At 39.0% G+C, this 17,549-nt stretch overlaps 1 protein-coding gene across 1 annotated transcript; it reads right to left on the bottom strand.

Annotated features, from left to right (window-relative positions):
- Positions 1-8,826: 8,826 nt before the first annotated feature.
- Positions 8,827-15,014, bottom strand: LOC120742706 (N-acylneuraminate cytidylyltransferase-like). Its single transcript, XM_040046148.1, has 7 exons — positions 14,837-15,014; positions 14,599-14,754; positions 12,049-12,185; positions 11,195-11,289; positions 10,934-11,105; positions 10,673-10,838; positions 8,827-10,423 (listed from the first exon to the last, which is right to left on the bottom strand). The coding sequence occupies exons 1-7, from the start codon at positions 15,003-15,005 to the stop codon at positions 10,209-10,211; spliced, it is 1,110 nt and encodes a 369-aa protein (XP_039902082.1). The 5' UTR covers positions 15,006-15,014; the 3' UTR covers positions 8,827-10,208.
- Positions 15,015-17,549: the final 2,535 nt, after the last annotated feature.

Genomic DNA, 17,549 nt, shown 5'->3' with positions numbered 1-17,549 from the left:
CTGGCGTGGAGTGTGGACCGAAATGACAGAGAAATAAATAAAAAAAAAATCCTCCCAAACAAACGAGTCTGCCTTAAAAACCAAAATATGGCCTGCTAGCTTTCACTCACTGAGTTCTTGCGAAATAAATCAACCAAGTCCAGTTTTACTTTAATATCGTCAAGCTTTTTGATCAGTTGTCTTCTTTCGTCATCGTGCTTCTGACACTGCAATAAAACATGCAGTCACGCTTCGCTGCAAAGGTCTCGGTCGTTGTGTCTTTGGGCGAGACACTTCACCCGTTGCCTACTGGTGGTGGTCAGAGGGCCCGGCAGCCTCAGGGTGGCTGTGGCTACAATGTAGCTTGCCATCACCAGTGTGTGAATGGGTGGATGACTGGATGTGTAAAGCGCTTTGGGGTCCTTAGGGACTAGTAAAGCGCTATATAAATACAGGCCATTTACCAGGCCATATTACAGTCCCATTTTCCTGTATGGCCCTTTCCTGTTAAAAATAACCTGCTGCCCAAATCTAAGTTGTGATTTAACTGTCTCATCTCTGCTGTTTTTCTTTGGATTTTGTAAAACCATCTTCCTTTTCTCTCTTCGCATCATTGCTTTTGCCACCTTTCCTTCATTTTCTGCTTTATTATGCCCTTTTTCATTGTCCCGCTGACACCGATAACCACATCCTCTGAAAGACTTTTTGTGGCTTTCATACCCTTTAACTCCACAGTGTGCTGGTACCCAAAAAAAGTCTCCTTAAGCCAAATCAAGTGTTTTGTGAATTTCTATCAGGATGTCTGCTCTGCTGTCTGAATTACAGCACTGTAAACCGGTTAATGATGAACTTGACTCTAGGCACATCACTGCTCTTTATGGCCTTGTGTCTTCTCTATTGAGTAGGTAAAAGGTATTGAAAGCATTTCTCCTGTGTATACTGACGCCCCAACCAAAGGCCGATATACTGGGGTGGCGTGTGGCACCCAGGTTTTGCATATGACAATATTGTTTATTAATATAAGCTAGCACTAAGACTTTGAGCTTAGCTACAATTAACACAGAATATGAATTCAAAAACTGCATATACTGCATTATGTTACTGCCTCCCATTTAAAAAAAAAAAATGGTTCAGCGCGTAGTCTGAAACTGCATTATTTCTATATTTATATAAATATAGAAACATTTTTATTTCTATATTTATTTATTAATCAACATCATTGGCAATTTAGATTACAACAGAGGTGCTAGATTGCTAAACTCTGGAAAAGCCATGAAGGTGTGAGTTATTAACCTAATAAATCATGAAAAAAAAAAAAGAGGTTTGTTCATGACAGTGCAGATTTTTGACATTTTTTGGAAATTTAAGCATGAAAAAAAAAAAGATTATTTCTGTGTATGTGTATACTTGCTGTACTTGCTGTATTTTAACCAATGATATAGTACACAAAGAATATAACACCTGCATATATGTAAAGAAATGGCTTTGATTTTGTCACCCTATAAGAAACTTTCTCTAGATCCGCCACTGACCCCAACACTGATCCTTTTCCTGCTTTGGCATGAAAACCATGCGCAACAAATGCCATTCCAGCTGGGTTTGTTGGCTTTGGTGCATCTGTATATATTTGGACATAACTGTAAAACTGACCCATGCATGCAAGTTTAAAATGATACTCACTGTCCACACAGAGCTCTTTATCCCTCCTTCCTCTTCCCAGCAGGGTTTAAACACATCTTGTGTTGGATGATCTTGTCCGTGTATCCTGGCATTTCTCCGTCTACCTGTAACCCTACTGCTGGGTTGTTTTAAAATCCAGGAAGCATGTCAAAGCAGTCATCCCCAGTGTGCACGCGCCTTCTAGTGGTCCGCGAAGGTACTGCAGGTGGCCCGCAGTAAAGACAGAAACGATTGCATATTTATATACATGTATTCATTTCTATAAAAATCGACTTAAAGCTGCTTTCTGATGTTACATTCCTCTCACCTGAATTTCCCTTACACTGTAGTTTGTTTGGGGATGACACACTGGCCTCATTAAATCCCCTCAGTCAGTTTGCAGATAGGAGCTTTAGTTTGTATCAATTTTGCTACATCTGGCATTTTTGGTGCAATTTATTGCTTCAAAATTGAATATGGAATTAATCCAGGTTTTTGAAGAAAAAAAATCCATATAAAAATCATGCCAATTGCAAAAGTCGCCATCAAGTGTGGGATTTACTGAGGAAATGCTCTGCCCCCACTGCTGTGTTACATAGGTCTGAACACCCTCAGCGAGATAACTGAAAAGAGTGGCTACACATACCGATTATGGAATGGAGCAGTCTTGAGCCACATCCTCTCTGACATCAAGATGTATGCCAGGAGGGAACGAGTTACTGATTGACTGATCCACACCACTAGTATGTATGCCTACCCTTACATGTGAGAAATGTGTTCACCTGAAGCATGATTGCATACTCCCTCCCTTCAGTGGTGGTGGGGATGAATAGAATAAAATCATTCTATTTTATACTATTTTCATATTCATCTTTGGAGGACACAAGGCCCTGGGTTGGCTAAGCATTTGATCTTGTTAGTGCCCAAGTTCAAAGCTAACCTTGAAAAAAAATTTCAAGAAATTGTAAAGAGTAATACAACATCAAGGTGATGCCAAAACTACCTGATATTATCATATTTTAATTGAAACAGGAGGATGTCAACATGTTGTAATGAAAACATCCCAAAACATCCAAGTATTAGTTTAGCTCTTGCCCTTCAAGGGCAGTTGTGCTCTCTGGGTGCTCTTGTTGTTATAGTCATTATGTAATATTCCCTCATACCTCTCCTTTAGGCTACATGCATTTCTCTGTAGTAGATCATTAATTTATCCCTTTTATCACAAAGCCATCGGACACTTGCTGAACAGGACTTGCAGACAACACCATTCATCCATGCCAAAAATTAAATATTGACTCAAACATCCTAGTCAAAGGCACACACCTGCAGTGCAAACAGAATTTAGAAAGGCACCACTGCTGCTCTGTGTGGTTTTCCTCTCATAGCAGCTGGACAGAGGGAAATAAAGCGAAAAGCCTCTGTTTGAATCTAGAGTATACAGAAATATGAATCTATTTAGATTTTTAAAAGAGACAACCCCATTTCCTTTCATTGATCAGGATATTACATCTGATTTTTAAAAAAACGTGTACTTCATCGTCTCATGGAGTGTTTTTACTAATCTTTCTGGAAGCAGCCCTGTAGAGACTCCAGCAGGTTTGATTTTCAACCATATCATCAAACACACACAACCTCAGAGAGACTTTCTTATAGATTAGTAATTTACACCTCACACCTCACATTGTTAGGTGCATCTTTTCATTTACTCGTTAACCCAAATATCTAATGAGCTAGTCACATGACATAAGTGGTCAACGCAGCCTGTTTAGATTCAAACCCAGCATCAAAATGAGGAAGAAAGGGGACTTTGAACTTGACATAGTTAGTGGTGTGAGTATGTCAAAAGGTTACAGAGGATGGTCTGAAAAGAGAAAATTTCCAAAATTGAGGAATTGTTGATGCCAGAGGTCAGAGGAGAGGGGCCTGATTGCTTTGAGCTGACAGGAAAGCGGCAGTAACTCGAATAACCACTCATTTGGTGCAGAAGAGCATCTCTGGTCTGGTCTGGTCAACAGCAGCAGAAGACCACACCAAGTGCCACTCCTGTCAGTTAAAAACAGGAAACTCGGGCTACAATTGATACAACCTCACCAAAGCTGGACAATAGAAGACTGGAAAAACTTTGCCTGGTCTGGTGAGTCTCAATTTCTGCTGATACATTTGAATGGTAGGGACAGAATTTGGCATAAACAAAATCAAAGTATGGATCCATCCTAGCTTTTATCGATAGCTCAGGCTGGCAATGATGGTGTAATGATGTTGATAGATATTTCATGGCACCCTTCAGGTCTCTTAGTACCAATTGAGCATCATTTAAACGCCACAGCCTACATGAGAATTGGTTGCTGACCATGTCCATCACATTTGTTCCACAGTCACCAGATCTCAGTCCACTAGAGCACCTTCGGGATATGATGGATCAAGAGAGTCTCATTGTGGATGTGCAGCCGATAAATCTGCAATAACTGTCAGCTGCTGTCATGTCAAGTGCCACAAAGAAGCTCCAACCTGGCAAGGGTGTGCCTAATAAAGTGGCTGGTAAATGACATTTGCGGATGCACCTGCAGTCGTCAGGCAACTTGCACAAAAAATGAACGATAAACAGCACAATTGTCACTTTTGCTATTTCAGTATTGGTTCTTCATGCAGAAACAACCGAATGTTGATGATCTGTCATATTGAAAAATCACATCAGGGAAGCTGGATAGAAAGACAAATAGCTCTCTTTCCCAAAATACCTGGGAACTGTAGTTTTTACCAAAAAGGACTTCAAGTGCCTTTTACTTAATGAGTGCTTTAAAGAATATTTGCCACTGTAAGGCTTTGGATAGCCGACAATAGGCTAAGGGTTTTCAATTTCTGTGCATTTTGGGATTAAAATTAAATTAGAGCCAAAAAAAAAAGAAAGAAAAGGATTTGCCATTACGTCAGCATTTGTTAAGAATTTAGTTTCTGTATTCAATCATCGTTTCTGGTGTTTCTGGTGTCTCTGGTGTCTCTGGTGTCTCCAGTTTATTTTTAAAAATGTTTGCTGGTGACTTGCTTTGTTTTTCTTCCTCACCTTTGTTCTCCTTCCTTCATCATTATCGTTTTCACCCAGCCAGAGTAGTTTCACTTACACTTCTTTGCACTTTCCAGTCAGTCCTGTGTGTGTGCAATTTTGTTCCTCCGGCTCCTCCCTGTGAGTTTATCCTGTGCTCAGTTGTCTGCATGCCACAGGGATGAGTTTGTCCATTTAAAGCTCTCAATGAATTGATGACGGTTTAACTTATGAGGAGATGAGAAGGAATTATTGGTTAGATCAAAAGGTTAAATCCTTGCCAGATGGCTCCAAGTTTAATGCCATTTACGCACATCCTTAAAGGAAAGTAGTAAGGCCTTTTAAGGGAACTGAAGACTTCTTTATAGGATTATGACACCTCTTGTAAAAATAAACGCAGTAAGAATCATTAAAATAAAATTGAGACGTTTAGGGTTTTTTTTAAAAATATGATTAAATAAAGTATTGGACCTCCTTACAACTGTATAGTCTACAAGGTTAGGTGTCTGTGAAACAGGAATCTGGGTATCCAAATGAAAATCAGTGAGCCTGACGGTTTTTAACTCCCTGCATAACTCTGGAGAGTAAACTGTGTGAGTTTGATGTTTGCTGAAGGGGAAAACACTCTTAATAGTAAAGAAACATCTCAGTAGAGGTGGGCCCAGAGATGTACTGATAAAGCAGGCTGGTCTAGTTAAGCACAAAGATTAAAAATGTGCTGGAGGGGGTTTGGCAAGCAGACAAAAACTTACAATGACAGCTTTTATTTTCTTAGCAAAAGGCAAAGAAAACAAAAGCAAACACAATAACAGAGCAGACCAGACCAACAGACAATGAGGGTGGACATGACAAAGAGATATAAACACAGTAGGAGAGTAGGGCAGAATGGAAACACCTTGGAGCACAGCTGAACAGATGCTAACTGACAAGACAGGGATAGTAAAAAGGAACATCAACACCAGACAGGCACGGGACCTGACTGGGGAGACAGACTTCGAATCACAAAAAGAGATTAGACTAGAGAGTAAACAGACCGCAAAAAGTTTATATAATTCATGATCAGGGAAAATAACAACATACTAATATTACCAAGACTTAACATAAGATACTAACTCTAAATTACTGGACCCAGGACCATGAAAGAAAACAATGAGCTGCTACACAATAACAATGGACACAATCATTGTACATTTGCTAAAATACCCACCCATTGATTTCAGATAATACACAAACGTATTGCGTTCGTACATTCACAACTAATATCATCGGTGTGTCTCAGTTTGCATAGTTCTGTTAGTTCACTTTGACTTGTGTGTGACAGAAAGATGATCTTTGGCACAGTGTTACTAGAGACAGGTCACTATATCCAACATCATATTCCTGCATTGGGAGCCTCATTGTCAGCATGCTGGACGGGCACAGAGGCCTCCTCATTACCAGTGTCAGTTAGAATGTGTCTTTATTGTCACTGTAATGTTTAACGTGTGCAACTTAATATAGTGCAAAGATCTCAACAGTGCAAAGATCACTCACAGCGGTCATAAAAAAACCCCCAAAGAAACTATAAGCTACATAAGATATAAAAACAGAAAAAAATTACAACAGCTATTCCCAACCCATTTGTGCACAGAGCAGATTCAAATAGATGCTGCTGTGTTTAATGCTCGTACATTGATGCCCCATTAAAGAAGATTCAAGTCATGTAAATAATAAGCTCTTTATGGAGGACAAAACAATCTCAGAGAGACTTGTTCTTCCTGAGGACCCCCAGGAAGTATAGTCTCTGCTATGTCTGCTGTGATGTTTACACTCCAGGTTAGATCCTCTTTGATGTAAAGTCCCTGAAACCAGAGGTCTGTGACCCTCTCCACAGTCCCCCAATGATATTTAAAGGCTTATTATCTTGTTTTTTTCTTCCTGAAGTCAGTGATCAGTTCTTTTTTCTTGGATGCATTCAGGACCAGGTTGTTATCTCTGGATTGCTGACACATTTAAAGCCGTTTAAACATTTTGTAGCCTTCATTTTTTCATTTATCCATTCATTTTAAGAGATTTACTAACAGACAATAACAAATAAATGTCATTGACTGGACTTAGGAGGTGTGGAAATCCTGATTATCTGGTTGTACAGGTGGAATTGGTGACATTTTTCAGTCAGGTGTGTTTGTGACAAGTAGATGAATACTTTAGAGATGAGTCAGTGCAGGCAAGTGGAGACACAAAAAAAGCAGGATTTATTCCTGTCAGTTAATTATTTGTGCATCCTTATCTTCTTTGGGACTAAGACGTAAAGAGGGGAATCGAGGATATGCAGTCTATGAAATGAGAAAGGGCATGGAAATGACACACGGCAAAAAGGGCAAAGCAGTGGCAAGGCAACACTCAAGGCACAGGGACAGTTTGGCAGTTAGTTCTGTCTTTAAAGGCATGACCTTAGATGCAAATGAACAAACCTGATTTGCAACTTTCATATGCAAAGATTTTCATTGTATAAACTTCTAATAAAACAAGACAAAAGCATCTGCACTAAGAAATTCTAGCGATGAGAGTTTGGCATCAAACTATCAAGATATCTTGAAATAAACTCCATGTGCATTTAAGCCTGTTTGTTTTTCAGTGGGCATATTTTAGATGCAGGTGATTCGGTCCCAGGCTGCTCCAGTTTGCATGCCAAATGTCCTTGGGCAAGATACTAACCCCATGTTGTTCTCTAGTCTATGAATGTTAGATAGAGCACTTAAGAGCTTAGAAGAAGTGCTTGTATGAATGGGTGAATGAATTAGTTGTATAAAGCAGTTTGAGTGCTCAGACAGAGTCATAATTAGTGACGTTTACATCCAGAAGTGTTTCCCATGAAATTTAAGCAAAGGTATTAAGAAGTGTTGTCCCCATCATCCCCAGACTCTGCATACTCCACGGAAGACATGCAAGTGGGATTAGGAAGGTGCTCAAAGTATTCCTTTCAACACCCAACCAGAAGTCACTGAGGCAATTAAACAACTCATTGGTGGCAGGGCCCCTGGGGTGGATGAGGTTCGCCCTGAGTTCCTGAAGGTGCTGGATGTTTATGGCTGTCTTGGTTGACATGCCTCTACAATGCTACGTGGAGATCAGGGGCGTGGTGGAACCAGAGGGTATGCTCCAACTATAGGGGGATCACACTCCTCAGCCTCCCTGGAAAAACCTATGCCAGAGTGGTGGAAAGGAGAGTCCGTCCGTCAAAGGCACCTTTGGTAGCACCCAAAAGGCGGAGGAAGATCGCACAAAATGTTGGACTTCTTGATATGCTAAAGGAAGGTAGAAGTTACCATATTTTTTGGACCATAAGGCACACCGGATTATAAGGCCCATTAAGCGAAACATACCAGTTAGATAAGTCAGACTTTACTCAACTGAATCTTCTTGCTTCCTCTACTTCCGTACCACTGATTCATTAATGTTGAATTTTCACGTGCTACTCTATTCCCATGTTCTAGACCTGAAAACTTTGATCTTTGGTTTCATTCTATAATACTGACCTTATTTTTCTATGAAGGTTTGAACTTTGAGCGTTTTTAAAGAAGAGAGAAAAGTGTGAAAATGTTCATACCTGTCTGAGAAAAGTGTATAAAGTGTGTACTGTGGGGTTTTTCAGACTTACAACATCTATAATAATTGTAAAAAATAAAGCTGGCTACTTCGCGGATTTCACCTATCATGGGTTATTCGTGGGCCGGCAATAAGTCGGACTCAACCAGAAACGAGTCAGAAACGAGATCATGTCTGTCACCGATTCTGTTTGTAATTTGAGGACAGAATTTCAAGGCATAGCCAAGTGGTGGAAGGCTTTCACCACTTTCAGATTTGGCAGTGGAAGGCACTGCCAAATCTGAGGCCATGGTCCTCAGCTGGAAAAGGGTGGAGACCAAAATTGACCCGTGCCAGAATTTCTTTTGGCAGAGAAATTGTCCGATGTTCAAAATAACATTAGCAAATGCCATGAAGTGTTGAGTTTTTGTGATGACCTAAATTGTCTTTGTCCAACTACATTCCTGTTAAGAAAATGGATAATGATGACAGTACCCAAACTTGTTTTGTTAACTTGAAATACAAGGAAATTCATTTTATTAATTTAAAAATAATTATAAAATAATCACAATCCAGTCAAATTAAAACCAGAGAATGATTTAAAAGACATTTAACCAAAACAAGCACAGGAGAAAAGCAATGCAAAATCTTTGAATAACAGAATTGAAAATGGAAAGAATACACCTTTACACATACACCTTACCCCACCTTCCCCCCCTCACAAACACTGTTAAATTCTTATTTTTAAAGAATACATTTGCTTTCTTACCCTATTCTAGAATAATCTAGAGTATACTACAGTGAGGAGAAACCTAGCTAAGCATAAAGCCTGCAAAAAGAGGAAAGTGACAGAATCCAGCTAGCTTCACCTCCAAACCTTACTAAGAAACCATCAAACTTCAGTTTTATTTAAGGCATTGCCCTTATGTTTGAAGCAGGGCAGCAGGGCAGCAGGGGATATCAGCGGCATAAACAACAGATGCATGATAACTGTGACATGTTTTTGAGTGAAGAGGTGATAGAGGACTTCATTTCTTTTTCACATCGACCTTGTAATTATTTGGATTTTTGCATGACTTCTTCCCAGGACTTGGAGACACTATCTGCCAGTTTCAAAAAAGAAAAACATAACAGTGACGCCATCTGTAGATTTGTGATTACAGAGAGATCTTACACGGCAGCTTCAGAGTTGACCCCAAACATTGCTTTCTAGTACAGACCTCCAGTGTCCTTGTAGTAAATGTAACAGTTCAGTGCAGCCTTGCTAGTGCTAGCTTAACGCGTTATGTTTACATTTGGTGCTTTACTTTGTGTGATGGAATTCAACCCTAACCTAAATTAACATCTGATTTAACGTATGAAATTCAAAGCGTTGTCAAAATTTCTTCTTTTATTCCATGTGCAAGAATCCTATTCATAGTGTGTGTGTACGTGCGTGTGTGTGGGGAGGGGGGACAAAAACCTTCACTGCATGAGGTCCGGGTGCAAGTTTCTTTGCTTTAACCCAGCTACTGCCAAGTCGGACATGAATGCCAGGGAATATTTTTGACCAGGTTTATCAAATCAACCGGAAAAAAAAAAAAAAAAAAAAAAAAAAAAACTTCTATTAGTGTTAAAAATGAAGACAATTTTGAGAACCTAAGAGGTCAAGTACATTGCTTAGCCATAGTGAAAAAAAAAAGAAAAAAAAAAAGACATTTTTGGTGCAACAAGTTTGTTGTTTGGACCTTTAGTGGGAACAGTTTCCTTGTAGTTTATTTTTTAAAACAAAAGTGTTTTATAATGTGTTAATGTGTTTTGCGTTTATGTACGGACCACATGACTTTTTTTGATGTCCTGATATATAAAACCTTAGATTGAAAGAGGGTGGGCTACTGTAAATCTGGCCTCAATATTTCTAACATGCATGTGCATCGTTTTGTTTTATTACTCTCAACCTTTTCCATGTAGACTTCTTTTAAGATTAGAAGTTGTGGCGGTCGATGCGGTCGTGCTCCCTCTGAGATTTTGCCTTTTGCTTCTGCAGCAGAATGTGCTCAGTGAAATCCCTCACGGCTCCCGATCCCCCAGCACAATGGCAGATGTACTTTGCAGCCTTTTTAGCCACAGCTGGAGCATCGCCGGGTACTGCACTCAGCCCTGCCAGGTTCAGGCATTTCACATCTGCTTGATCAAAACCTGAGAGGGGAACAGAAGATCATTAGTCCCTATAATAATTTACTTAAACAAGCTGCAGAGATTGGCTGCACAAACACAAACAGTCAGACATCTTTGTTAATTTGTTGCCAGACACTATTCAGATTTGATTAAAACAGCAAAACACTTTTACATAAATGTTAAATACACCACTTTTTAAAGCAGTAGCCTCAATATGTTTCCAATTCCTGCCAATTAAACTGTTAACAAATAAAAATACAGTTGTTTTACCCATGAACGCCACATCCTTCCATTCCAGCTTCTTCTTCTCAACGATTGATTTTAAATCATTCAGCGGCTCCTTTCCCACCTTCTCGACTTTGCACATTATCCTATCTTCAAGTTTTTGAAGCAAAGCTGGGTCAATGGGGTCTTTCTCTGTGGTCAACAGTATGACCTGGTGAAGCGAGACAGAGTGCAGTTTTGTGAGCGATGTTCCACAAGATGGGCCAGTTTACGTAATTCTGTTCAGACAGCTGAAAAAAATCCAACCTCAACTTGTTCTTCCTGCAGCATCCAAAGCCCAGTTGTGTCTCTGGTGTTGACAGGCACCATTGCCTCTCCCGACACAGACATAAAGATCTTTCCATCAGTTAAACAGCCGGAAATGTTGCAGAACATTAGGCGGACCACCTCTGGTGTGTCCTTACCGAAGTAACCGTACCTGATTGGAGAAACATAGGCTGCATCAGGAAAGGGAATGGATAGTTGATTAAAAGCTGACTGGTAGACATTATTTTCAGCACTTCTCACCTGAGAACCCTCTGTTCTGCCACAGGCCAGTCGATGTCCACGTCTATATCTACGCTGTACTCCGGCAGCATCTCATAGTAGGTTAACTTACCGCCCTACAGAGGTGAAAACACAAGCATGACAGATGTATTGTTATACAAAGGGTTTGGAAAAGCCGTGGAGCTGTCACAGTCCAATTTGGTCCTTTGGTTTATTACAGATTTTTTTTCCCCTGTTGGGTACCAGCCAGATCTCTGTCCTTATGTTTTGGGTTTTGTTTTGTTTTTTGACAGATTCTTCTCCTAAATACATCAAACTATACAACAATTAAAAAGAGAAATATGCAAGACTGAGTATCAAATGAAATCGAACCCAATATCAGTTTCAGTAAGAATCCCACAAAAATAGAGCACAACTAACTAAACTTTCAACACAGGAAATCCAGCTCAGAAAGTCTGTTTTTCTTTACTTCCTCCCACAGTTAAGTTCAGCTTCTTATTCAATGACACTTTTTCCCTATAAACATAACATTGTTCCTGTTTTAAGCAGACTTTTTTTCCTGCAGTCCAAGGACTCCTTTTCATAATAAAGAGTCTGGAGATTTCAAAAGGTTGCAGACAGCATGCCCAGATATTTTTCCAGCAAAAGGGATTGAACAATCTCTTTGACAACGTAGCTGATGAAATCTGATCCATTTGTCATCAATCTCATCTGCTGCTGTCTTATAGGTGTGTGTTTAATGTTGGTGCCAACCAGGAATAAAAAAGGCACGATTTAACTGTTGGGTATTGGGGCTGTTTTTTCAGTCATTATAAAGACATTATAGTCATTTTAAACCATATATGCACCACCACCATCATCACCACCACCTTTACCTGCAAGTGTCCTTCCTTTTCAATGATCTCTTTTTTGGCGAAGTAAAATGAGCCATTCTCACACAGCTCCCCTGGCCAGTCCTGACGCCGCGGCCGTTTGGCTGGCTCCAGATTGAATGGCACCGTTTTCTCACCAGCTAGAAGGAAACAGGATCCATTAATAACAATGCAAACTCCTCTTTCCATCAAGTAGTTATTTACACAGAGAAGCTGTCTGCTCTTGACATAGTAACCAGTGTGTGAGTGAACTGAGTTTTTAAAAAGACATTTAAGGGAAATTCATGCCATCATAGTAGGTGGGTGACCAAATCTGTGAGAAATGTGTTAAATTCTGTAGCTTTGTTTGTTTGTATGTCTTTTATCATATACATGTTAAGAGTTGTATTGATCTGTTCATAAAACTAATGAAAAAAGGAAACACGAGTGTGCACGATGAAGAAGGATGAAAAGGAAATTCCAGTAAAAGGAACAACAGTCACGATCTATACCTCCAACAACCAGTTTATGAGTTAACCTTTAAACTGGTTGTAAACCTGGAGGTAGGTGTGTAACCAAGTGCACTGACAGGTTGTGTGCATGTGGGTAATTACAAACACAACTTAGAAATACATGTATGTGCCAAAGTGAAATGACTTTATGCCAAGTAAAACAGGATGCATGGTTCAAAATGTCTTATTGGTGATAAGTAAGCAAGGGAAAAGGAATTAACAACTAAATTAGGACTTAAAGTTTGATTTTATGATTCACCGCATCAGGATATATTAGCACTCCGTATGGTGACAGTAGGAACTTAAGAGTCTTTTAGTTCTTGTCTGAGGGGATTCACTGTTCCTGCAAAAACCCTTCACTTCTGAGAGATTCTGGGTCTTTCATGCCTCTTTTAAAATACAAAAGTGTGGGACTAGTCAGCTAGATTTTTAAATGTTAGCTGTTATTAGTTTTGTTTTATTAATGCACAGCAGCAGTTTAATGTTCAAAGTTACAATGCCACCAGCCACTACCTGGAGCTGCGCACCTGACAGATGGCTGCACTCCTCTTTGGCAATGAATGCAAGATATAAATGAAGAAAAGTGGAAAATGAACTAGTGACAGCCGTGATAACCGGCGATGTTTTGGATTATTATTAGTATAACTATGGAGAGTGAACAAGATTGAAAAGATCAGTGTTTTGTTATTTGTTCAAGCTATCAACATACTGGGAAATGATGTAAGTACCTGACTTTTGTTTTGTTACATGAATCTGCTGCATCTGATTTAGGTTGGTAAGAAATGTCAGGCACAGTGTGCAGTGACTTAATTATTGGTACCTCTTTTAACTCAGCCAAAAAGTGGTAGGGCACATATAATCACAGAGCAGGGTCAGCAGATACTGAGGCACTATGTGAGGAGTGAATTAGAGAGAAGATTGTGAGGCAGGTCTTCTCATCATACATCACTGTCTGACCTCGCAAATGTGCCCCAGGAAGAATCATAAAAAAAAAAAAATTCCCATATAACTTCTAAATTTTGTGGAAAGCCTTCCCAGAAGAGTTGAAGCCATTATAGTTGCAAAACGTCAGCAGAGATCATATTAAACCCTATGGATTAAGAATGGGACGTTCATATGCATGTAAGGTTAGACAAGCAAATACTTTTGGCAGTATATTGTATTTTGTAAACACTCTCTGCAGGGAGACGAGTAATCCATGAATGCCTAACAACTGCCTTTGTGCTTCCCCCGGGTGGAAAACAAGCACAAGTGTGAGTAAGTATCAAAACTGAAAGCTGCTTGCATGCAGATCAATAATTATCAGATGAAGGGAGCTGATAAGCTTGGAAATTTAGTACTGTAATAGCTCAAATAACCAGTTCTCAACTTGGGACCAGTTCTCCAATCCCATTTTTAGAAACACCAAGCAGTTAAAAAAACAAGTATAAAAAAGAAAGACTGTCACTGTAAGGATTCATTGTTTGTCCAGTGAAGCACCTGTTGGATTTTGTTTATCGCAGTTAATAATTACTAAGGTGCAGGTGCAAAGATCGTGTATTTAATGGCTGCTCCTCCCTGTCATTTGAATCCTTTAACATACCAACAAGAAATCTGACCTTTTTGTGAAAATTGAGAAAGTGAGTGTAAAAACACAACACACAGGTCTATTTGGAAGAGAAGACAAACAAGATGAACAGGATAACCACACCCTCTAAAAATAGTTTAAATACTTTCCTTTAGGCAGCTGAAATATAAGAAGCACTCCAAGAGCACAAACCTCATTCATTACATAAATTTTATGTTCTTTGTTGTTTTTAAATGCATTTTAAGAGGTTTGTAGTGCAATAAGAATCAGATAAGGGGGGCATTGATATGTTTAGTTATACAAACATGTAGGAGCACGTAATGGATAATAGATGAATAACTTGAGCTTATTATATAAAAATATACTACAGTATATTTCTAACTAACTAGGCAGCTCATTCTCTTTCTCTTCATAATACTTTCTGTAAGACAGTAACACATTTTGTAAAAGGTAAACGTGAGATCAGAGGTCAAATGTGCAGACTTGCTCACTTACATCCTTTTTTAACCTCCTTCCAGCGAAACTGGTGTCTCCTGACCACTGCGAAGACTGAATCGTAACCGTGCACCGTGATCTTCTCCAAGGCCTCCTTCACATGGAACGGGTGGAGACACGGTGATGTAGCCTGGAAGTGGCAAACTATATCCACCTCTGTGAAAACAAAAGCAGAGTAATCTGCACTGTAGTGGCAGCAGGGCCATGCTTTGAGACCATCTTAGAAACACGTTCCTACCTTTATGGTGCTCAAGAAACTCTTGGATGGTTTCTACTGAGGAGGAAAAGTCTCTGGAGACTTTAGGACTCCTCCGGTGCACCTGAGCACCCCATGCCTTTGCAACTTCCTCAATTTTATCATGGTCCGTTGATACCCACACACTGTGAAAGTGAAGGTGCATAATCATTATTATTAATTGTAACCGTCTCTTTTCATAACACTACTAGACATTCTGTATTTTGTCCTCATAGCCAAAGCTATAGTGATTAGAGATCGTCCAATGTAAGCGATTAAGAAAAACAATACTCTGATATATCGCCCGATATTTTTGTTTTTGGATATACAAAACAGTTAATTTCTCTACCAACTGTCATGAGTTATTTTTTTAATTGTTTGTTTACTCCCGTTTTTGTTCGGCTCAGTGTGTTGAAGTTGTGGTGTTGCAAGAGGGAAGTTGGAACTTTGAACAGTCAACACTGGTAATATAGTTGAAGGGTGTTTCTTCCGTCTCTTTTTTGCTTATTTAATTTCTATGTCGACATTTTTATATCAATATCGACTTTTGGTCTATGGATGTGATCCATTATAATTAAGGAGATTAGACTGAGACTCAGTCTCTTCACATTTTATTTTACTTAACACATGAAAGCTCACTGAACAAATTGGGGGTGGATCAGGAAATTTGCAAAATCAAATCTGTGTATCCACCTGTTGGGGCGACTTAAGAGGGATTCTGGGCTTAATATTAATAAATGTGTCCAGTATAATTGTCGACAGTGACACAGCCAGCTGTGATAATGATGGCAGAGAAGTCTCACCTTATCAGAAAACAAGACATGACCTGCAAAAAGCTAACAAAACAAAATGAGAATTTGTGTCTGTAATTAACCACACGCACACAACCTGCCAGCCTCTTGGTGACACACGTACCTCCAAGATTATCGGTAAACTAACAAACCAAGTTAACAAACAATTTGTATAATAAAGGTAATTTTTAACATTTCCAATCGGAAGTACAGAGTTATAGAGACATGACAGGACTGCTTTTGTAAGTGTTTTGTAAAAGAAGTACAACGTCAATCAAGAAAAGTTGGGATAGTGTGTTAAATTTCAGTGTTAAATTTTCATTCAGACTATGCATGTGGGGAACCGTGCACGTCTTCCCCACACTCACTGAAACAACAGCTCAGGTCCCTCCCAAACTTCCTTTGGTCTCTGTATTAATGTCTGATAGCTCTCTGTTAGATTAATCTCAGGACCAAATGGATTCTAGTTTGTTATTTTTATATTATTTTGTTATGGAGGTGAAAATGTAATATATTTGCATTCGTGTAGGACGTTTCTACTCTATAGACCCCTCAAAGTCCTTTAACAAGAATTCACACGTCAATCATACATTCATAGAACACTTAGGCTTCTTCAAGGGGATCCCAAAAGAACCAGTAACCTTCTTACTGTGTCAACTATTATAGACATGAAGTCAAGACTACATCTCTCAGTCACCACTCAAACCTGTATGATGTCTTCCTCATGTGCGCCATAGATGATACCTACAGTATTGTAATTTTAACCAGTAGGTGCATGACTCTGTGGGAATAGTGATAGGTGCTGAGAAAAAAGAGAGATCTCTGACACTGTCAATGCCCCCTTGACTTCTGTCACCACATTACATTAAATCACATATAAATAAATAAAAGGCACACAGATATAATTTTCTAAGTTTAAACATTTGAAGCGTTTTCTATGTTCTATTGTAAATAAATCTGGGGGTGAGATTTTCTAACATGTGCAATCTGGCTTTATTTAGATTTTCCAAATATTTTAGAATTGGATGGAATGGATTGAACAAGAAAATAAAGTCATGGAGATTTGGTGAGTGGACCATTAATCTGAAGCAGGGTAAAGAACACGTTAATTAGTGAACAGAACAAATGTCAAGGAGACGACAAGAAAATACCTCCTTCTTTTGTTCCTCTGTTTTGTCGAAAAACTTTTCAAATCGTATTTTTTCCACTTCTTTTTTTCATCAAAAAACTGCGGACGACATTGATTGAAAAACAATTATTTTCCTAATAATTCTTTTAATTTCTTTTCCACGTTCTTCTGACTCTGGGTTTTAATAAAAGAAATAACTTTTATCATTCAACTTTTTTTACCTTCTGATAGTTGATGTTCTTTGGGCTTTTCATGAACCAGCTTTTGGATTTGTAGACTGAACTTCTTATTTGGATCAGAGTGTCAAACGTACTTAGAAAACCATTAACAGTAGTAATAACAAAGAGAAATTAGTAGGAAGAGATCAAACAAGTAGATAAATTAAAATAATGTCTGATACATGTTGAGTTTGTAAGTGGGGGTGGATTTTATTAGATTTACATAAAATTAATGAATAAATAGTCTTTAAATATACTCACCAAGGCGAGTGTATTTGCTGGCCATATCGGCCATAGTTGATATGATTTTCTGTCTCTGCTGATGTTCTGCTGCACAGTTGTTTCCTCTGTATTGCTCTGCAGTGTTTGAATGTGTAGAAACGTGCCTGAGAGGTGGGGCAGAAAGATCAAAAGGAAACAGGAACGGTTAGTTGTTGGTTAGATGTCATTCAAATTGAGTTACTTTTGTATGAGAGATGAGTTCATACTTTGTGTATGTTGTTTGTGTTTGGTGCACTGAAGAAAAAGGAAGAGCTAATGTCTAATCTAGGGTGTTAAACCTGTGTAAGTGTGGACAG

The sequence above is a fragment of the Simochromis diagramma genome, unplaced genomic scaffold (assembly GCF_900408965.1).
Source record: "Simochromis diagramma unplaced genomic scaffold, fSimDia1.1 OVJJ01000338.1, whole genome shotgun sequence".
NCBI lineage: Eukaryota > Metazoa > Chordata > Actinopteri > Cichliformes > Cichlidae > Simochromis > Simochromis diagramma.
This window is presented reverse-complemented; position numbering and strand designations above follow the sequence as displayed.